The 23133-nt window shown below is 44.7% G+C and overlaps 1 protein-coding gene across 1 annotated transcript in view; it reads right to left on the bottom strand.

The window, feature by feature from the left end:
• LOC115138379 (collagen alpha-1(XII) chain-like) overlaps positions 1-23133 on the bottom strand; it is a 68434-nt gene that overhangs the window by 23263 nt on the left and 22038 nt on the right. Inside the window, exons 14-34 of the mRNA XM_029675171.2 lie at positions 20707-20976; positions 17663-17929; positions 17166-17358; positions 15756-15877; positions 11859-12008; positions 11570-11689; positions 11053-11217; positions 10637-10783; positions 9603-9742; positions 8809-8938; positions 7956-8101; positions 7213-7342; positions 6868-7004; positions 4973-5102; positions 4673-4812; positions 4358-4490; positions 4209-4232; positions 3880-4019; positions 2087-2216; positions 1671-1810; positions 1311-1440 (exon numbers count right to left, since the gene is read on the bottom strand). Coding sequence (XP_029531031.2) covers positions 1311-1440; positions 1671-1810; positions 2087-2216; positions 3880-4019; positions 4209-4232; positions 4358-4490; positions 4673-4812; positions 4973-5102; positions 6868-7004; positions 7213-7342; positions 7956-8101; positions 8809-8938; positions 9603-9742; positions 10637-10783; positions 11053-11217; positions 11570-11689; positions 11859-12008; positions 15756-15877; positions 17166-17358; positions 17663-17929; positions 20707-20976 — 3084 coding nt within the window. The remainder of the gene's footprint in view (positions 1-1310; positions 1441-1670; positions 1811-2086; positions 2217-3879; positions 4020-4208; positions 4233-4357; positions 4491-4672; positions 4813-4972; positions 5103-6867; positions 7005-7212; positions 7343-7955; positions 8102-8808; positions 8939-9602; positions 9743-10636; positions 10784-11052; positions 11218-11569; positions 11690-11858; positions 12009-15755; positions 15878-17165; positions 17359-17662; positions 17930-20706; positions 20977-23133) is intronic.

The following is a 23133-nucleotide window of genomic DNA, read 5'->3' as shown; positions in this document are numbered from 1 at the left end:
ACTGCCTGAAGAGACATAGATTCCACTGAGAATGGAGAAAGCAGATGTAGAGTCCCACACTTCTGATAGAGATCAAAAACTTCAACGCTGTCATTGCTCGGTGTCCCCTGGGGTACGTTCTGATGGGGGGGATAAGGTTTCCAGTAACAGTAATGACATAAATATAACCAGTCTAGAGAAGACTGCTGAGTTGAATGTCGAAAAAAGATGTCATGCCAGCCCTCTCCCCCCCGTGGTTCTACCACCACCACAACCAGGCATTACACCCCATAAATGGACCCCGTTACGGTAAGGCTGGAGACACCACTAGTGTTGCCAACGCAGAGGAATTCCTTTGCTGTGCAATCAGACCCCTAAGGACTGAGTCATACTGAGGGGAGGCCCAGCCTTATAACTGTGGGAAAGTGAAAACAGCTAATAAACTAAATATAGTGTCTACAGTGAATCCCTCTATCAAGCATTGAAGTGGATATTTCAGCTGTAAACACATGAGAAGCAAACCATGTTAGATATTTTTGGCATTGCCTTCAGATATGAAAGGGGTTAGGCTTATTTTATGAGGAAAATTCAGGTACAATAAGACTGGGACATATTTTGGGCATATCCAAGACTTTACTGGCATAAGGAATAAGCAAGTCAATACAAGGCCCGGGAGTGTATGCTCTACAGATAAGCCAATACAAGGCCCGGGAGTGTATGCTCTACAGATAAGCCAATACAAGGCCCGGGAGTGTATGCTCTACAGATAAGCCAATACAAGGCCCGGGAGTGTATGCTCTACAGATAAGCCAATACAAGGCCCGGGAGTGTATGCTCTACAGATAAGCCAATACAAGGCCTGGGAGTGTATGCTCTACAGATAAGCCAATACAAGGCCCGGGAGTGTATGCTCTACAGATAAGCCAATACAAGGCCCGGGAGTGTATGCTCTACAGATAAGCCAATACAAGGCCTGGGAGTGTATGCTCTACAGATAAGCCAATACAAGGCCCGGGAGTGTATGCTCTACAGATAAGCCAATACAAGGCCCGGGAGTGTATGCTCCACAGATAAGCCAGCTCTCAAAGAACGACGAAACGACTCCCAACTCGTAATCTGATATTGTAGCCTTAGCATACTGTACAATCTTCTCCTCAGGAAATTCTGAACTAATAATGGTAGAAATACAATCATGTCGTATTGAACACCGGTTCTTCGTTACATTCCAGAGTGACCATGGTATAGCGTGACAATTACCATGAGAAAAGGGTTGTTGAAGCTGTACTACAGAACATTATCCATCCTCACAGTAAACCTGTACGTGGACTCACGTGTCTTGCCATTCTCAGACATGCGTTTGCCCTCTCCAGGGGGGTAGACAGGGACCACAGTGACGGTGTAGAGGGTGTCAGACATCAGGTTCTTCAGCACAGTGTTGGTGGTAGTACCAGAGACCTGGGCCTGTGAATACACATACCCACACAACAGCCATATTAGCTATACAGAGCTGATCTGATATAAAACGTCTGGTTAAAGGAACAGTATTTCTGCCTGTGTGTTTGACTGTCTGAGTGAATATGCCAAATATCAGTGTAGTATTCTTTTAGCAGTAGATCATGGATTTGATAACGGATGTGTCTGCATTCCATCGTGAAATCCAGTAGTGATTGGTTAGAGGTGGCTCAGCCTACCACATCCTCAGCTCCTCCAGCAGCAGGTACATAGTAGATCTTGTACTGGCGGACGTTGCCCTCGGCAGCCTCCCATTGGACGTTCAGGGTGCTGGTGGTGGGGTCAGTGACCTGGAGGTTCCTCACTCCTCCCAGAGGCTCTGGAGAGAGAGAGAAGGGAGGCCGTAGGATTCATACTATGTGGAATGAGAACCCTGAGGTTCTGATGTTCAAATGCACGTGGAGGTACAGACGTGGCATATGGTAGGTGTGAATCTATGTTTTACTAAGACAGTATTTAGGGACCCTTTAACATCTTCCTCTAGGCATCAAATGTAACCCTGGTTCCCTGAGGGAGGGGAGGTGCAGCTGAGAAGCCAAAAGGGAACATGATGTAATCGCGAAGGCCTTCGACAGGCCACAGCAAGGTCACTCACTTGTCTTTCCGATGCCAGAGATGTCCTTGCTCTCCCCGCTGCCGTAGATGGCTGCCACGGTGATGGAGTAGGGAGTGTCAGGGGTCAGCTTGGGGAGAAGCACCGTGTTCTTCTTCCCTCCGATCTGCGTCTGTTGGGGGATGAAGACAGATTAAAATGACTGTTCTCACCTGGTCAATGATTGCACTAAGGACCTAAGGGCTGATTCATTTTTAAATTATTGGATCAAACATGAATGGTTCTTATATTCCCTTCAGATTACAAGTGCATCAAATCATTTCTTCAGCGTGGCCTCAGAAGACATGAACAGGAAAAAATATATTTATTTTCTCATTAGATGTGGATGCCTATGATTCTATCCTCTCTCCCTTGACAGTTTTCTGTCAGTGTCGGCAACTTGATCGAAAGAATTCGGGTTGAGCAATAGCAGACCGTCAACATCTTTGTCCCAGGATGCAGCGAGCATTTTTGCACTTTGTTATTGTAAGAGCCAAGGTAAATCTATTCTCCAGTGGGATGTGTTGTCTTAGAGGTATGAGTGGGAATTTAGTGCATCGTTTTTTTTAAAGTTTTTTTTTTACCAGGGAGACACTGTATTGAAAGGAACACTTCTGGGTTGCTTCGCCTCACAGAGACGGCTGACTCAGTAAACTCTGTGTGTGTGTGCGTGAGTGTGGGTTTTCAAGTTATGCTTTGTGTTGCCTGGGGAAAACGCTTATCAGCAGGCAATGGGAAACCGTATGATGGAAGTCATGTTATTTGGCACCAAGACAATTTTCCTTGTACACAAGCATGGAGCGTGTGTCTCCCATTTCCTACACAGACCGGTTGTCACAAATGAAACAAAACGAGGCCTCCTGAGCTCTCCATACTTGTTGAAAAGCTGTCAGTGAACCAGAAACACTTGGCTAAGCTTGGCTCATTAGCTTCCAGCTTTTCAACAATGCCTCAACGTTTAGCGCCTGACATCATCGCAGAAACCGGTGGACGGATGGCCGCTGGACAGAACTAGGTTTCCCCTCCTCTAATTAAAAAATGGAAAACATTCCGTCTCGCATTGCAATGGAAACTCTGAATGGACAAAAAACTCACATTACGCTAGCTACCCTTGAACTCCAACATGTCAGACCTATCATACATTACAGACAAGTCTGATAAGAGAGAGAAAACATCTCAAACGGCCTCCATCCATTTGCTGTATCTCTCTCTCTCTTTGTGTGCCTTTGCATCACGCAAACTCTAAGCGCCTAAACATCTGGCCTGATGAAAAAAGCCTGTCTGACTAAACTACTATCCAGTTCTAGAGTGGAGCAGCAAGGCCAGACAGCATTGTGTAACCCTGTAACAGTCTGAGGTCAACGACCCCTGGTACCACACTCCCGTCCTGTTACATAAACACACACACACAGAGAAACACAAACACACAACCCAGCTGAGCCCAGGCTTTCCATCTCCACCTCTCCCTCTTTCCTCACTGATAACACTCACTCCCCTGAGGCTCTGGTCAATGTCCCTGACCCACATGTGCTCCTACAATGTACCCTGTCATCTTGATGTTTTACTGGGGGATTTCAGTGGGAGACTCTCATACTCTTATATGATCTGTCTATCACACGAACAATGTGATTGTGTGTCGTGCTACAAGGCCTCCATGTGGACATGATCCTCAAAGAGTTCCTTTTCCTTTCATCATCCAGAGGATGGTTAGAATTAAACAATTAGCACCATGAAAGGCTTGGGACTTGGGACTGTGATGCTTAAGCTGAGCCATGTGGCTACTGGCTGGTTCTTACCGACTGGGTCTTGCCTCCGGCGGTTGGGACGTATGTGATCTTGTAGTTCTGGACACGACCAGGGGCGTGGTCCCACTTGACGTTCAGAGTGGTGGTGGTGGCATTGAACACCTGCAGGTTCTGGGGAGGGCCTGTGGGGGCTGGGAACAAACACAAAAACATAAACAACCACTTAAACACACATCCAACCAAAACAGATCATCTTCACATTTTACCTTCTGGATTGTGATAACCTGTGTAAAATTTGCTGAACAAGTGTATTTGATTCAAATGCATGCTCTCTCGGAGTGCTGTATGGGTTTTGCTTGATTGCAAAAAAACAAACTTACCAGGCGTGATGATGACCTTGGACACTGGAGAGAGAAACAGAAATATGATGAGCTCTTATTAGTAAATCTCATCAGGCATTGATGGGAATCTACACCTATGTATCTTGATTGATATGTTGCGGTGGCCTTAGATTAGATGATGGACTTACATGTTCTCTGGCTGCCAAGCAGGTCTTCACTCTCAGACTCGTCAGGGTAGATGGCGGTGACGGACACGTCGTACAGAGTGTCTGGCTCTAGGTTCTCCAACACATTACTGGTCTCATCACTGTTCAGGATGGCCTGGGAGACACAACACAATGGACCTTAAGGAGCTAGAACACCCGTAAGACTTTAAACTACCCAAAGCCATCAATTGCTTTGCTTGTAAGGGTTTGTTGACATTTTTGGCCAAATGTTTTGCCTCATTCGACAGGTTTTGTTGTATATTAAAAGATGAGAACCAGTAATACTAGTGCTCTTACATATTGGAAGTTGGTTTCTCCCTTCTTGGTCCAGCCGATACGGTAGAGGGCCACATCAGGGGCACCATAGTCCCAGTGAGCTCTGAAGCTGGTCTGGGTCACCTCAGAGAAACGCAGGTTCTTGGGAGCAGGAACAACATCTAGACAGAAGAAAGGGAAAATGATATTGGTGAGATTGCCATGCCATCAATGATGTTTTTCCTGGTCAGGCCTTACCTACTATATAGTAGTGAGTGTGACTTCCATGGAGTGTAAACCCAGTGTGTTAACCCTGTACTAAGCTATGTAACTGTACTGTACCTGTGATGGCTGTGTTGAGCATGGGGTTGCCAGCTCCCTCGTCGTAGATGGGTGTAACAGCAAGGTCATACTCAGTCTGAGAGATGAGGTTGTCCAGGGCTTTGGCGGTCACGCCTCCGCCCACTTCAAGCTGCAGACCAAGAAATCATCCTTGTTAAAATCAAGCTTCTTTGTGTGACAGATATTAGGTTTTAAAGCGTGCTTGTATCAACAGCTGAATGACTACTTTTTTTTTGTAAATGAAGGGTTAGGGTTAGTAATAATGAGTAATAATGTCATCATCAAGGCCACGTTGAATGGCTTCCAAAGTCTCATTCTGGTCTCGATGATGAGTTCCAAAGAATCTGTGAGAGAACTCTGGGCGACCTTGTAAACATCCGGCGAGACAGTCTGTAAACTTCACTTCCTTCACAGGAAATGTTTAAATCCTCAACACATCCAGAGGTGGAGAGGGATAAACAATGAACAAAACAAATATTCTGTCAAAGTAGAAGCAGTAGTATGTTTTTGTTTCTTCAAAATGCACCATTGACTTCTCCATTGCTTTTCATGCCTCTGGAATCCAGTGGTGTAAAGTACTTAAATAAAAATACATTAAAGTACAACTTTTTGGGGGCATTTGTACTTTACTTTAGTATTTATATTTTGACATCTTTTACTTCACTGCATTGGTAAAGAAAAGTATGTACTTTTTACTCTATACATTTTCCCTGACACCCAAACGTACTCATTACATTTTGAATGCTTAGCAGGATAGAAAATGGTCCAATTCGCACACTTATCAAGAGAATATCCCTGGTCATCCCTACTGCCTCTGATCTGGCAGACTCACTAAACACAAATGCTTTGTTTTTAAATGATGTCTGAGTGTTGGAGTGTGACCCTGGCTATCTGTAAATAAAAAAATTAAAAAACATTATTGTGCAGTCTGGTTTGCTTAATATAAGGAATTTTAAATTATTCATAGTTTTACTTTTGATACTTAAGTATATTTAAAACCAAATAATTTTAGACTTTAACTCAAGTAGTATTTTACTGGGTGACTTTCACTTTTACTTGAGTCATTTTCTATTAAGATGACAATTGAGAATTGAGTACTTTTTCCACCACTGCTGGAATCTCATGACCAACACCATTCCTAATGTTCCTTAGTCCGGAATCTCTGTCTTTCTTTTGGCTTATTGTTTTTGCATTCAGAGTTGTTTGGGGAGAAACTTCTTTGCGAGGGGCTCTGGATCATAAAGCCACAGCAAATGTTCTTTCTTGGATGCAGAAGAAGAGCCCTTCCTGTTTTCTCAGTGTCAGGAACAGTGCTGGAGCTGCTAATCCAGGCCTGCGTCATCATCCATCAGCTAGCCCAGACCGCTGCCACTTTCTGGGCATGAGGTTAGCCACCGCTCCCCTCCCCTCCACCACCACCACGGCATCCCAATCAGACGCGTATATGTGCTTTTCATCTCTTAAGTCCAATGGAGGGACATGTGATTTGCGTACCACCATGTGATTTATACCCCAGGATGCGGGGCAGGGACCTGCTCTCCCCATCTCCTGCCGACAGTGGTGTGATCATTCCACCAGGTACCTGGTCCAAAAGCAAAGCCCCAGAGGTCCCCTGCATACCCCTCTCACCAGCTGCCTTTCACATTATGCTGTCTAATGTCATACCTCAAATTATCTGTAAAAAGTATCTAGCTCTCTATCCAGGATCACTATCATGGCTTATTATGGCATAAACAGAGAACGGGCTAAGCACAGGAGCTGGATTCTGCTGTCACCAGTAGGTGGGCTAGCTAGGCCTATACCTCAATCCCAGGGGGAGTATCTATCTAGGGTGCTGAGTATTGCTTTCACTACCGTCTGTATCCAACAGATGAATTGTGACCATTGAGTCTCACCTCTTTGGCTTCTCCCTCGTCAGGCTTGTAGGTGATGATATATTTGAGGACGGCTCCAGGTGCTGCGTCCCAGTTTATCTTCAGGGCGCTGTGGGTAACGTCTCTGACCCTCAGCTCTCCAGCAGGGGGCATGGGCACTATGGAGGGGACAGAGGGACAGAAAGATGAGGATTACTAAATTCCATATTTTATTCCTTTAATCACTTCAGTTCCATAAACTTGGGAGTGAGGAGCCCTGGTTTACTCTGTAGGAGTAAGGACCTTTCGTCCTTTACCGTCCATGAAGCACAGATAGTAAAACATGAACATGAATGTGAATGTAGAGGAATTCTTCACTGCACGTACGTGTGACTCCTTGCTTGGTGAGGGGGTCGCTGGCTGACTCTCCATGCAGGGCGAAGATGGACAGAGTATAAGCTGTGTTGGGGATCAGCTGCATCAGCTGGACATCAGTCGTGTCCTCTCCAACTCTTATCTGCAGGGGAGGACCATAACGGAACAAACCTTAGGAACAAACCTTTACAAGGCTTCCTGTCATTCAGACAGGCAGTTTAGATGAACAGATTACAAATCTTTGGTGGTGTCCAGTGTGCTGAAACGATCTAAGTGTTGCCAATACTACAGACAATCTTACCCTCTGGACTTGACACCTCCGGGACTAATATCCTGTCACAGTAAGCAAATAAATCCTCGCATCCCTCTGAGTCTCAATAATTGTTTGTTTTGTTGACTCGGTGTCCGTAAAATGAGAGTTAAAACACGGCTCACTTTGTAACTGACATCTGCATGCTGTCACGAGACATTGGCAGGGGACCGGTGTATTTGGTCATTGGCAGCATGTGTGTGTGTGTGTGTGTGTGTGTGTGTGTGTGTGTGTGTGTGTGTGTGTGTGTGTGTACGTGTGTGTGTACGTGTGTGTGTACGTGTGTGTGTGTGTGTGTGTGTGTGTGTGTGTGTGTGTGTGTGTGTGTGTGTGTGTGTAGTAGAGACTTTGACTGTGTCAGTTCCACAGCTGGTCTGGCCTGGAGTCCCAGCCAGACCTCTCTCTCTCTCTCTCTCTCTCTCTCTCTCTGGCCCGGCCTTCTCACCTCTTTGTCCACAGAGGGCTCGGTGGCATTGATGGCACTGTAGAGCAGCATGTAGCCCGTGGCGCCGACTGCCTCCTCCCACTTCACCCTCATGGTGGTGGGACGCTCCTCGTAGATGGTCATCTTCCTCACCGCGCTGAGGGGCACTGGACAGGGAAACAGGGAGAGGTGAACACTGTGAGATTCTAAACACACATGCACAAAAACACACACGCGCCCACAATACCATCCAAAACGGCATGTTCGCAGTGAGACGCAGTCATGCAGATTTCATATGGTGAGAACTAAACAATGAGTTATTTTATGGCCGCTTTTATGGAGAAATGACTTGCTTCATAAAATCACGCTATTCTAGAGTACAAATAAAGTAAAGCTGAGGAACAATGTTAAAAGAAACACTTAATTCTCGCTGCAGAGAGTGAGTGGGCGCATATATATATTTGTTATTACAATGATGCTGTCTTTAAGCCTCACATGGTATCATAAACAAAACAGTTTTGTTTTTTCTTTAATGTTGAACACAGGGACCACACAGGCATCACAGGAACAGGGTGTGCTTAATATACAGGAAGAACGTTTGTTTTACAGTCCCAAAGATGTCCATTAGTTGATCCCACAGGGATTACGTTTGGAACACAGGTATGTTGAAGCACAGTAATGGACAGGTACAGTATAGTGCAGGGCTTCTCAAACTCAGTCCTGGGGCAACCCAGGGCTGTTTTTTTGCCCGAGCACTATACAGCTGATTCAAATAATCAAAACTTAATGATGAGTTAGTTATTTGAATCAGCTGTGTAGTGCTGGGGGGTATAGAGGATCAAAGAAGAACACAGAAAAACAGATTAGGACTCACAGGTGGTTTCAGTCCCCTTCAGTGGATCACTGCTCTCCTCTCCAATGACAGAGTAGACGTTGACCAGATACTCAGTCAGAGGGTTCAGGTTGGGCAGCATGGCTGTGGTCACTGAGCCATCAACAAACATCTACAACCAGGCAACAAGAGTGCAACCAGGCAACAAGAGTGCAACCAGGCGAACACAGCATGAATATGGAGAATGACTTGAAATGTCTATTTTACGTCACCCATTCACTTGCATTGGAAAGGTTTGTTTCTATTGGCGGACAAACAAGACAAACAAGACAACAAACTACAGCTATAAGTGTTTCCTGGGTTGATGCATCTGGTTTCAATTGAACCACAAATTAAGTTGTAGAACTCTGACCAAACTCTACCGTTTTCAACCCAGTGTGCGTTTCTATAAGAGCCAAACACAAAAACAACTTAGATCACATACTAGACCACTGCCTCACCAAACCATGAGAGCTGGACTAAAACACTTTTTAAATGAAATTGGAGTCCCAGGAGTTGGAAGTGGATCTAGCAGCTAGCCTACCCCATGCTGGTACACTGGAGCCAATACACTGCAGTCAAAGTTAGGTGTGGGGTAACGATGAATTCTAATGTAATCTCTTTCATCTTTATTCAGCCAAGTAAGTCACAGAACATAGGCTTTACTACAACTTGCTTCCATCCTCAGGCCCAGGGTTGGAGTGACAGAGGGGTCTGGGAGGCTGATAGAGGGGGATTGGCAGAGGAGTTTGGGGTTGGTCGTGGTTACCGCTCGGGTGGACGTTAGGGGTACTAACCTTCTGAGGGCGTCCAGACAAGGTCATGTACTCCACACGGTACTTCTCCACCGGACCTTCAGGGCCTGTCCAGCTGGCACGGAACGAGTAGTGGGTCACCTCCGAGGTCACCAGGTCAGTGGGCGCATCGGGGCCACCACCTATCAGGGAAAGGGGGGGGTCAAAACAACCCTAAGCATAGGATCTCATTGCATCTTTCGCAGATCTGGAAACAGCTCCCTAGTAGAAAATCCAGGAGACAGACATATAGACAGTCTAAGCCTTTCCTAAAAAATGTACCCTACATAGTATTCAGTTACATCTTTTGAATTTGATTAAGGAGCAGACTATTTCTCATTTTAGAGAGGAAAAATAAACTATCGGTGGGGGAAAGAGGGCTTTAGATTCTAAATTATTTCCAGTGGTTGGCTGACCTTCAGCTCCTTGTGTTGTCTCCCCTGGTGCACCAGACATGCTACTCTACTGAGGGTCTCCTCTAGCCATGACCTAAACCCTGTTTACATAACTACAGCCTCACACAACACAACACAGCTGGCTACAGAGATCATCCCCCGTATACACAAAGAGTCTCAAAGTAAAAGTGCTGATCTAGGCTCAGTTTAGCCTTTTAGATCATAATGATTAAGATTATATGGACAGATCCTAGATCAGCTCTCCTACTCTAAAATGGTTTGAGAATATGGGCCCAGCCCCCCCCCCCCTTATTCATTATGACTTTAAATGCAAAACTGATCCTAGATCAGAACTTTTACTCTGAGACACTGTGAATATGAGCCTTGAGGGATAACCTACATAGCCTATTTAGACTGCCACCTTAACTACCGGAAGGTTGCAAGTTCAAACCCCCGAGCTGACAAGGTACAAATCTGTCGTTCTGCCCCTGAACAGGCAGTTAACCCACTGTTCCTAGGCCGTCATTGAAAATAAGAATTTGTTCTTAACTGACTTGCCTAGTTAAACAAAGGTTAAAAAAATAAAAAATAAAAAATAAATGTCACGGCAGGGAATGTACAGTAATGCCGGCCTGAATGTACCTGGTCCCTTGACGCTGTTACAGAGGTTGTTGGTCAGGTCGTCCACTATGTCCAGCAGGAAGGAGAAGTCAGCCACGTTGTACATGTGGATCTCATCCGGGTCAGTGGCGATGGACCTCAGCTCATTCTCATCAGCGTTCTTCACACCTAGGAGGAGTCAAACAGGGACATCAAGTCAGCTATCCCCTCAGAGCAGGTTGAGGATACATTACAGATATTTAATGAGGAAGATAAGTGGAGAATGGCAGGTGTGTAAGGAATTATTCTGGGGCAACTTGAGCATTCACACTGTACTTCAAGATGACAAAGATAACTGCCATTATTTGAGTTAAGACAGATACAAGGAGCTTCAGACGTCCTATCTACTCAAAATAGAGCAAAAGTAAAACTGCCTAGTGGCGATGGCTGAGACTCACCAATGGCATACAGCTCAATGCCCTGGTCACGCAGGTTCTGGGAGTTGGCAATGATGTCATCCTGAGACTTGCCATCAGTGACCAGCACTCCGATCTTACGAGCGTTGGGTCTCATCCCAACATTTTCCTTGAAATTGTTCTGGAGGATGTAGTTTAAAGCGAGACCTGCAACGAGGGACAAAACAATTATTCACACTGATTATATGGTTTAATCATTTCTCAGAGGCCTTTCCAACAAGGCAGCTAAAGAGCAAGGAGATTAGGAACAACTCAGTTTTATTCGCATAATGGAGCATACAATTCAGTTTCCTTCACCTTCTGGCTATCACACAAACAGCCCAACCGCCAACAACCAAAGCAGAGGCACAGTTTTCGTTTGGAAGTTTACGAACTGGAACTTCCTTCAGTAGCCGTCTAAATAGCCAATAGAAGCTTGAACATGATAGACCTTTAAATAGGACTGACGGTAAACAACAGTCTCTGAATGGAGGTTGTGGTTGTAGATTGAGTACAGTACCAGTGAGGGTGTTGCCTCCTTTGTAGGGCAGGTTGGCTACAGCTTCCAGCAGGGAAGCCCTGGTCCTGTGGGCGTTCAGGTGCCACTCAGTCTTGGGGTCACCACTGTACTGGGCCAGACCTAAGAGAAACACACGGCGCCTCTGTCAGATCAGATGCCCTGTATAACCCTCCAACATGATCATGCCTAGAAAATGACTAAAGAGTGGAGACACAATAGTGTTATCTGCAGCAGGTTGCAGGAATGCGCATGTCCTGTGAGACTTCAGGCACACTGAGGTTTAACCTACCAATCTGGACCCTGTCAGGGCTGATGTCGAAGACTCCCACCATGCGAGAGATGAAGGAGCGGATGGTCTTAAAGTTCAGACGGCCGATACTCCAGGAGCCATCGACCAGCAGGACAATATCAGCCCGGGCTTTGGTCTTACACACCACATCTGAGAGGTCAGAGGTTACAGGTCAGAGAGACAGTACAGAACAGTGATGGGGCACTAGTTATTATCATGCAGTTTCAGATATAACACAGCTGGAGGTATGAGGGCAAAGGTGTTCAAAATGCATGAGTGAGAAGGGAAGTGAAGGAGTAGGAAAGAAAATAGATCATTGACATGACATTGTTGACATGGATTCACAGAACATCACACAGAATTCCCAAACACATCTATATCTGTTTCTTTACAAGCAAGCAGTAAAAACACATTTCCATTCCATTTTCAGGGTTACGAGCCATTTTCATCATCACACATTTCATTTCCAGGTGTCAATATAATGGTTGTCTTCTTTTCTTCCGAGATGATCTCTCGCTCCCTATGTCTGAGGAGTGTTCTTCTCTGGCCACTCCTCAGCCTCTCCCGGGGGAACAACAAAAAAGAAGCCCTCCTGATGTGATATATACGAGGGCCTCCTTGGTGAGAGCTACTGTGCATTCCTCACTGGCACAGCTCTTCGCTGTGTTCCTGGACACCTGCATGATGAGAAGAAGGACTAGTCCGCAGTCTGTTAAGACCGCAGGTGTGGCAGCAACGCACAGATTGCGCAATCTGCCACTGTTACATGTTTTATTTACAGACTTCTCTTTCCCTCCCCATGCGACCCACAGATAAACAGATGCCCAGCAGAGTGTGAGGGTCCGAGAGTGTCTGAACCGCCGGCCGTTCAGACTACAGTCTGTTTTCGTTAGTCGTAATAAAGAAAATGATCTAAGGCTATCGGACAGAGACAAGAGGGGAAGATTTATTGGCCACGCCAGATGTTTGCCCTTTGACTGCAATGTGCATTTCGCCAAGTCAATAAATTCACGTCCAGTCCCTGTTAATGGCACTATAAATTCAAAGTTAGCTTTACAACTTGTGCATTGCAGCACATACGTATCTGTCACTCAAGAGAAGGTTATCTTTTATTTACAGGGAGAAGAAAGAAACTTTAAAAGTGGAAACCGGGAGACAAAAATGTTCATTACTGTCTCTTGTAAAAATGTGTTCAAAGGAGAGGGAGGCTGATGTACATATTACTTTAGGCACTTTTAGTGCACCTAATCCCCTCTTCTCTCTTACTCTCAGTCCTCCCTCAGGATCAGGATGGGGGATTCAATGGAGGAGTACTGGGTGAGGAGAAGGGGGTTATGGGGTGGAGAAGGGGTTTTCTGTGGGCGTTATTATTGTGGGCGACTGACTGACAGAGTCTTGTCACTGAATCTGCTCTCTATTAGAGGAGGCCTTCCAGGCAGCTGAGGGTCAGGACTGGCCTCTGGAGCCTTCCTTAAAACACATAACATTTTCCTCTCTCTCGTTCCTCTCCTAACACTCACTGCCCTGTGCCGTGACGCGCGCTCACACCCGTGAGGTTGTAAAACATTTATAATTGCAAACAGATTATATATTTTTGGGTCAATTCTGCTGCTTTTAGCTGCTGCTGGATCCAGAAAAATAAAAAGGAACCCAAAGTGACGAAATGATGAAAAAGCGAGCAGCCAACAGATGGAATAGTAGTTACATCTGTTATTTGGTGAGACAATTAGCTTTGAGGAAAGGCATTTAGGGCAACTCGTCTGTTTTTATGGGGAGAGGGATTAGAACGTATTTTCCTAACGAAAAATGGACAGTGTGATATATGTCCCACACTTCGGTTATGGCCGCAGAAGTCACAGCATATAATATATGTGCTGTATAAGTTCTTAAGTATGATGAGGGAGATTAGAAAAGGAATTTCAAATCATATTGGTCATTACCCATTGGGCACATACACTGGTTGAATCAACATTGTTTCAATGTAATTTGTCAACGTGTTGTGACGTGGAATTAACGTGGAAAATACATTGGGTTCGAAACGATGGGGTCCTTTGTTGGGCAAATCAGATGTCAATGTAACCAACATAACCCCAAACTCACTCCAAATATACAAAACAAAGCTCTTTCCATGACAAAGACTAACCAGGTGAATCCAGGTGAAAGCTATGATCCCCTACTGATATAGCCTGGTAAATCCACTTCAATCAGTATAGATGAAGGGGAGGAGACAAGTAAAAAGCTGTGAGACAATTGAGACACGGATTGTGTACAGTATGCGTGCCATTCAGAGGGTGAATGGGCAAGGCAAAAAATGTAAGTGCCTTTGAATGGAGAATGGTAGTAGGTGCCAGGCGCACCAGTTTGAGTGTGTCAAGAACTGCAATGGTGCTGGGTTGTTCACGCTCAACAGCTTCCCGTATGTATCAAGAATGGTCCACCACCCAAAGGACATCTAGCCAACTTGACACAACTGTGGGAAGCATTGAAGTCAACATGGGCCAGCAAAACTTTCGACACCTTGTAGAGTCCCTGCACCGACAAATTAAGGCTGCTCTGAGTGCAAAAGTGGGTGCAACTCAATTTTAGGAAGGTGTTCCTGATGTTTTGTACACTCACATGCTGACCAGACTGGACACGTCGCGTGCACGAGCGTCGTACATTTAGAAATCCATGTTATTCAATTATTGCTCCAACGAGCTCAACGAGCGTCTGCGCTGCCAAGGGCTCCCATCTTAAATTAGCTAGCAACAGCAAGTCAGCTAAATAGGACAAATTAGCTAGCAAGTGCAAGCTAACTAGCTAAATTGCCATGCATGTTAAATGCTTTTCGACCTGTCCCCAAATTAATGTAATTGGTTCAGAGTTTGTTTTGATATTTTAACCTGCGTGTCGTGATCGCGTTTGGTGTGGGGGGACAAAATAAATGTATGCACGATGGCGCACGTGCACAGCCGGTTTGGATTCCGTGTCAGTGTACTTTCACATACAGCTTGTGTAAGAAAAGTTAGAGGAGTTACTTTAAACTATTCAATGTTATTTAGGTTGTCTACGCTAATGAGTACGGAGCTGATCGGTGCCTGACATGATAAGTGTTGACATGATAGTTCAGCTGAATTGAACATGGCTTGTTTCCAAAGCATAGCAGGGTACATAGAGGATAGGCATCTGGATGGTAGACTTGTTCGCAGTGAAGTGCATTACCCTTCATATACCAGTAGGAGTCACTGTTAGGCAAAACTGTATCGTTGAATCAAACCTACCATTTTACTATCAACATTGAAACAGGGCCAAATAAAATGTCTAACCAACTATAAAATTTGACATAATTTCAACCACCCAATATACAGTATATTGAATATAGGATATAGGGGGAAAAAATTACATTTCTTTGAGGAATTTTCAACTCAATTTCAACATATACATAGTTTTAATGATTATGTTGAAATTAGATTGATGTTCAAACCTGTTAGTCAGGTTGAGTCAATGTATTTAAGTTGAAGGTAAGCCTCAATGTTTACAATGCTGGTTGATGACTTTTTTTCAAATCCAATGTATTTTCCACATTTACTCCACATCACAAAACATTGACACATTTCGGTGAAACAACGTTGATTCAACCAGTGTGTGCCCAGTGGGTAGGGCTGTTGAGTTCTTTGAGGAAAATGTGTTGTTTCACTTTTGCCTCTATAAAATGGATCACAGCTTGTTTATACAATTCCTACAGACTAATATTCACCTTATGCATGACCTTTTACTTTTCAACATGGCCGCCGTGCCTATTAATTTGCTGGGCATAAAGTGAATACAGTACTTTACAGTGTAGTCTCTTGTGCTGTGTGGCTGGTGTTGCTGGCTATATGATTAATCATGTAGGAGGAGTTTGAGAGGAGGCATTACCTCCATCATACAGTGGTGGTTCAGGGGCGTCAGAGAGAGTGGTCTTCTCCTCACCAGCCAATGGTTGGCTCTCTCCCCCCTCGAACATTCCAAACACACTCACTGTGTACTTGGTACCAGCCCTGTGAGAAAACAACTAAATCAGTTACACTTCATTCATCTCAACAAGTTTGTCAGTTTGTCTGAGAGAAATTACTGATAGACGGACCCAACAAACTGGTGAAATAATGAAAAAGCAGCACAGTTCATTCTATCTTTGCAAGGCAATACAGTAACTGTGACAAACCATCTGATATACAGTGCATTCGGAAAGTATTCAGACCCCTTCAATTTTTTCACATTTTGTTACATTTACAGCCTTATTCTAAAATGGATTAAATAAAAATAATTCCTCAGCAATCTACACAGAATACCCCATAATGACAAAGCAAAAACACATTTTAGAAAAACAGAAATATCTTATTTACATAAGTATTCAGACCCTTTGCTATAAGACTCGAAATTGATCTCAGGTTCATCCTGTTTCCATTGATCATCCTTGAAATGTTTCTACAACTTCATTGGAGTCCACCTGTGGTAAATTCAATTGATTGGACATGATTTGGAAAGCCACACACCTGCCTATACAAGCTCCCACAGTTGATAGTGCATGTCGGAGTAAAAACCAAGCAACGAGGTCGAAGGAATTGTTCGTAGAGCTCCGAGACAGGATTGTGTCAAGGCACAGATCTGGGGAAGGGTGCCCAAATTGAAGGTCCCCAAGAACACAGTGGCCTCCGTGCTTCTTCAATGGAAGAAGTTTGGAACCACCAAGATTCTTCCTAGAGCTAGCCGCCCAGTCAAACTGAGCAATCAGGCGAGAAGGGCCTTGGTCGGGGAGGTGACCAATAACCAATGGTCACTCTGACAGAGCTCTAGAGTTCCTTTGTGGAGATGGGAGAACCTTCCAGAAGGACAACCACCTCTGCAGCACACCACCAAACAGGCCTTTACGGTAGAATGACCAGAAGGAAGCCACTCCTCAGTAAAAGGCACATGACAGTCTGCTTGGAGTTTGCCAAAAGGCACCTAAAGGACTCTCAGACCATGAGAAACAAGATTTTGAGAGGATCTGCAGGGAAGAATGGGAGAAACTCCCCAAATACAGGTGTGCCAAGCTTGTAGCGTCATACCCAACAAGACTGTAATCGCTGGCAATGGTGCTTCAAAAAGGTACTGAGGAAAGGGTCTGAATACTTATGCAAATGTGCTATTTCAGTTTTCTATTTATATAACTAGCTCAAATTTGCGAAACCTGTTTAATTTAATCCATTTTAGAATAAGGCTGTAACCTAACACAATTTGGAAAAAGTCAAGGGGTCTGAATACTTTCCGAATGCACTGTACTTTACATTCCAAGGATAGACCAACCTGAGCTCCTCCAGAACCACAGTGTTGTCATAGGGTCCTACCAGCAGCTCTCCCAGGTCTATATCATTTCCAATGGGGTGGAAAGTGACTTTGTAGCCCTTGACTTCCCCTGGAGCAGGGTCCCAGGTCACTCTGAAACTGGTCCTAGCAGGCTCGGAGGTCTGCAGGTTTCTAGGGGCTTTGTACGGTGACACTGGAACAGAGAACATGAAGATTTGATATAAGCAGATGACTATATAAGCAGATGACTATAAAGTGGAAGTAAAATTAGGCTAAACATTAGGCTAAATATTAGATTATTACAGGTAAAATGCTAGTTCTTAGTGTCCTCTGGAGACCCATTTTCTACTGGCCTATCGTAGATTTAGTAGTTGATGATGATTGATGATACAAGTCTGCATAACCCTCCAGCAACTAGCTACTGCACAGGACTCCCCTAAGCTAATGCAAGCAGCACAGAGCACAGTTCAGTTGTGGTTAATGATAGACCAACGTACGTGTGGTTCCTACTCCTTGCCTTGCTTTTCCTTCTCCCTGCTTGTACACAGGCAGCACCGTGATGTCGTAGGTGGTCATGGGCGTTAAGCGTCTCAAGATGGTGTTGGTGGTACCACCAGGCACCTTGGTAGCCAGCTGTCGCCCTCCCGACGCTGGCTTGTACGTCACCCGGTAGTTGACAACGTTTCCGGGTGCAGGCTGCCAAGTCACCTTCATGCTTTTCTCCGTCTCCTCGGAAACCACCACAACTTTTCCGGCTGCAGACACTGGGAGCGCAAAAGAAGGAAAATTAAACACCAATGCTTGATGGATTGATAACGGTATTATGGTGTGTTTGAGTTTGAGCAGAGAGCAGAATTGAAATGCATGTCAAATTGCTGCCTACATTTCCAAATGGTACAAAGCCATAACGGCTTGTTGTCAATCTAAACATTGGCATGCTTGGTTAGCTCTGAGATTTTTACTGAGGTATCGGTTCAGTTTTCATACGCTTATGAACACAGATCCACCCAAACATTGTTTTATATCCCAGTCAGAACATATACTGACCAGACCCACTGTGCAGATTTCCATACTATGACCCCAGTATGTCTTTGGTGCAGGAAGGACAAGTGTGAATTGTCAAAACCTTAACGAGATCAGGAAAATATTCAGACAGCTAGACTTCAGAGGGAGGAGTTTTATGGATGGAAAAAAAGCAGCCTGTCCAAGTTTTCAGTGTGTGGCTCAACCCAAATGGACCTCTCCTGTTAGCACAGACAGAGAAAGAGCCTGTGGTTCTGGTGGAGGGACCAGCAGGACGAAGTGACCACGGATAAAAACCATACAAGCCTCTGGAGGTGCCTGAAGGTTGTTTTTGGTGTAAATTGCACATGTCCTGCTTGCCAGAATCAATAAGCAAAACGATGGAGCGACACAGTTTTCCATTAGCACATTTTGTCTCGCAAAGCAGCGGATAAATTCCCCAATCGGGGTAAGTTTCCGTCAATGTGCTTTTCTCACTTCAGTGGGTTGCTGTATTACAAGGAGAGGGGAAGCACTGTCTACTCCTGTGTCTATCTGAATCCACAACCTCCCCTGATAACTGGTAGCAGGTGTGGCGTATTGCGTCATGGCCATATACTATATAATACACACGTCGTCACCCTGATTACAAAAGCATTTCAGTGGCCTTTTAGGTGGATCAGGTGACTGCCCGAAGCGGTGACGTTATCTACAAGCTCAAAGAATGAGCCGTAACTGTCACCCTATCTCACTTTTTCCACATTACGCCCAAGAATGGGGCTCAAGTTTGGGCCTTCAAAACCCTTGTTTCCGGCATAACTCTAAAGCCTGCGTCACTCCTTTTGAAGGCTGATAGGAGTGAAGTCATTTAATGCTTTTTTTCTTACCATGTCTCGGTTCTATTTGTGGATTATACGGGCTATGAAAGCTACACGTTCATGGTTTATTTAAGGAAATAAGGTCTGTACCCAAATCCAACTTCGTGAACCCCAAAGCTATCTTGCTATCGCTCTTTATTGTCATGAGACAAATATGACCCACTCTGGTCCTCGTCTTCATTCCCGGTGCTCTACATAGGCACATTCCAGTTATATAATGACCTACAGTGCCTTCAGAGAGTATTCACACACCTTTTCCACATGTTGTTGTGTTACAGGCTGAACTTCAAATTAATTCATACGATTCAGATTTTTCTGTCACTGGCCTACACACAATACACCATAATGTCAAATGTCATTGTACAAATCAATTACAAATGAAAAACGGAAATGTCTTGAGTCAATAAGTATTCAACGCCTTTGTTATGGCAAACCTAAATAAGTTCAGGAGTAAAAATGTGCTTAACAAGTCACATAATAAGTTGAATGGACTCACTCTGTGTGCAATAAGTGTTTAACATAATCTTTGAATGACTACCTCATCTCTGTACCCCACACATACAATCATCTGTAAGGTCCCTCAGTCGAGCAGTACATTTCAAACAGGTTCAACCACAAAGACCAGGGAGGTTTTCCAATGACCGGCGAAGTTATTAACTACACTTTGAATGGTGTATCAATACACCCAGTCAGTACAAAGATACAGCTGTCCTTCCTAACTCAGTTGCCCGAAGAGGAGGGAAACCACTCAGGGATTTCACCATGAGGTCAATGGTGACTTTAAAACAGTTACAGAGTTGAATGGCTGTGATAGGAGAAAACTGAGGATGGATCAACAACATTATAGTTACTCCACAATACTAACCTAATTGACAGAGTGAAAAGAAGGAAGCTTGTACAGAATACAAATACTCCAAAACATGCATCATGTAATAAGGCATTAATGTAATACTGCAAAAAATGTGGCAAAGAAATTAACTTTTTGTCCTGAAAACAAAGAAGTGTTGCTATGTTTGGGGCAAATCCAATACAACACATTACTGAGTACCACTCTCCATATTTTCAAGCATAATGGTGGCTAAATCATGTTATGGTTGTCTATAGCAATGATGAACAAACAATTTCACAATTTCAATTTTTTTAAAGAATAATGCACAAATGTTGCACAATTCAGGTGTGGAAAGCACTTAGAGATTTACCCAGAAAGACTCATAGCTGTAATCGCTACCAAAGGTGCTTCTACAAAGTATTGACTCGGGGGTGTGAATACTTATGTAAATTAGATATTTCCGTATCTATATTGTAATACATTTGCACAAATTTCTAAAAACATGTTCTCACTGTTGTTATGGGGTATTGTGTTGAGAGAAAAAATTATATTTAATCAATTTTGAATTCATGCTGTAACAACAAAATGTGGAATAAGTCAAGGGGTATGCAGTCATGGAGTATTTTTATACTCCATGCTCTGAGTTCACCTGGGGACGAGAAATCCGGAAATGCATCTTCTCAGGCAGAAAGAGAGAGGGAGAGCTACAGAGGCAGGGAGAGAGAGAGTAGAGAGAGAGAGAGAGAGAGAGAGACCGAGAGACAGCGAGAGAGAGAAGGGGATAGACAGAGAGAAAGTGTGTGTATGGTGGAAACATTAGGGAGTGACTTACTATCTGTGGTCTCAGCACCCACGAGCGGCTCTCCCTCTCCCCTGCCGTAGGCTGCGTACACAGAGACCTGGTAGCGCGTCTCCGGAGTGAGCCCCTCAAGCACAGTGGTCGTTACGTCCCCGGGGACGGACTTCTCCCCTGTCTCCTCCGTGTACAGCGACTTCCACTTCAACCGGTATGAGCGCACGTTACCGGGCGCCGCCGTCCAAGAGACAGCGAAGCTGTTGTCTGTGACGTCTTTGGTGACCAGGTCTTTAGGGGAGCCAAGGACTGTGAAGGGAAAGGGACAGAGTTAAAACCTTAGGAAGCTGGGAAACTTCATCTCACATATCAGTGTTAGTGCATATAGTCTTTGACAAATGAACCACAGCAGAGTTTGTGTCAGGGGTGCTAGTTGATGTGGTTGCTTGTCTGCATGTGGGTGCTGATGATTTCAAGGCAGACAGATGCAGTCTGGGGGACTGTGTTCTATTGAGCAGGATACATGAGCTGGTATAGCGATAAACCACCAACAATCACTGATCTGTTTCTGTTTAACCCCTTGGGGTGTTTTTAAAACCAGTGATTTACATTGTTCATAATCTGAGGGTTTGGAAAAAGCTCTGCGAAACCAATCACCCGATTCCAGCCCTCAGCTCAGTTTAGGGTGTCTAGCAGCACTTTCATTTTCCATCGAAACAGAAGAAACTTGATCCATTAAAGTGTGTTTGCTACAATCGCAGATGTTGCTCTCTCTCGCTCTCTGTCTCTCTACATCTCTCTCTTTCCTGAGAGACTATTTGGGTGGGTGGGAAGTAGCAGACGCTGAGTTACGGGAGAAGGATTTGCGGTGGCGTTAGCTGTGTCAGCTGTCTGCCAACAGATCTTTGGCTGTTTTGGGCGCCCCTACTGAGATGGACTCCTTCAACACAGGCTGGCTGCGCAGACAAGTTTCACTCACCACAGGGAGAAAGACCACCTCACATCTCTCTCCCACACAACCTCAGGACAGGACAGGAGAGGACCAAGCTGTTGCTGTAAACTGCACAGAGCCTGGACCTAACACTGCTAATGAGGGAACAGCTAGAGATATCAAATCATATATCAATCAGGTAGTTAATGTGTGCCAGTAAAGAGACACCTCAGACAATGGTTTGGCTATGAAGCTAGCATGATTCTCTGTGTTATCAAACGTCATCAATCTAAATGAATAATCCAGGGTTCACTATTCAACCACTATTCACCAACGAGGCAGTTTGGGTTGCACAGAGAGAGAAAGAGCTGCTCCAGATATGAGGAGTAATGAATTCAACAAGGAATGAACGGAGAATTACAGATTTTGTCCAGGATAATGTGCTGTGGCCCCTGTAGATGCCAAGTCCCCTCTATCCAGGGTGCAGCGAGCTGCTGTCAAGCGCTGAGGAGCGAGGACACTGACTTTCCCGGCTGTGCTGCTGCACAAGAGGGACCGGACCGCATCACACAATAATCACTTCTGCAGACAATGGCCCACTTTCCCTCAGTACTTTGAGAACAGCACAGTCACAGGGCCCTGTCTGACCAAGCACTAAAGCACACACATGGAACACAGACTTAGACAGCTAGCTGGCGCCATTTTGAGTTCATCATCAAAGTTGAATCAGTCGGAATTAGCTAAACTTGCATTTGAAACCAACAATTGCTAGCAGGATTTGTAACTACATAATGGGGCCTAGCCTCTGTGTAGCGAACCAAAGAAAAGCATTAAGGGAGTACTGAGGAAGGAGCCATCAACCAGGGATGACTTAGAGCACATATTCATCAGCAATTTGGCTAAACATTTGTCATGGTAATCTCCCAAATCTCCAATAGCCCGATAAGGAAACGGATCTGACAAACACAATCGGTCTTCACTATATCACTCAGACACAGAGCCTGATCTGTATACTTCACTAACTGACGTATAGGAGTAGACAAGCCAGGGGCTTCCTGTAACCAAGGCATGTTTGTTGATGTACCTAACCTTCAAATTGACTGCCAAAAGACTTGTGAGTTTGGGCTTGAATTGGAATGTGTCAAGAGGATGAGTCAGGTGCTAGGAAAAGTACACCATGTGTGCTACCTGCTATGAGGCTGAGCATTCATAAAAAGCTCACCCTCTCCGCTCACACGTGGACACAAATAGCGGTCTTGTCAATGTAACATAATAGCATGCATTGACTGCATTCATACAGTACATGATTTATTGCCCGACAAACGGCCTACAGACTGTTCTATTTCTTGAGCACACAGGTGAAGAAGAAACGCCACTGGAAATGGAGATATTCACTTAAATGTACAGATCAGCAGTTTAGTTCCGTCTGGTTTGAGATCAGCTCTTTCCAGATGGCTGGTCTAAAGAGGATCCATCAAACCCACTCTCCCTCCAAAGTGCCATTATAGGCCTGGCACTCCCATTTACAGTTCCTT

This window comes from Oncorhynchus nerka, linkage group LG12 (genome assembly GCF_034236695.1).
Source record: "Oncorhynchus nerka isolate Pitt River linkage group LG12, Oner_Uvic_2.0, whole genome shotgun sequence".
NCBI lineage: Eukaryota > Metazoa > Chordata > Actinopteri > Salmoniformes > Salmonidae > Oncorhynchus > Oncorhynchus nerka.
The sequence above is the reverse complement of the archived record's forward strand: the minus strand, read 5'-3'. Positions and strand labels throughout refer to the sequence as shown.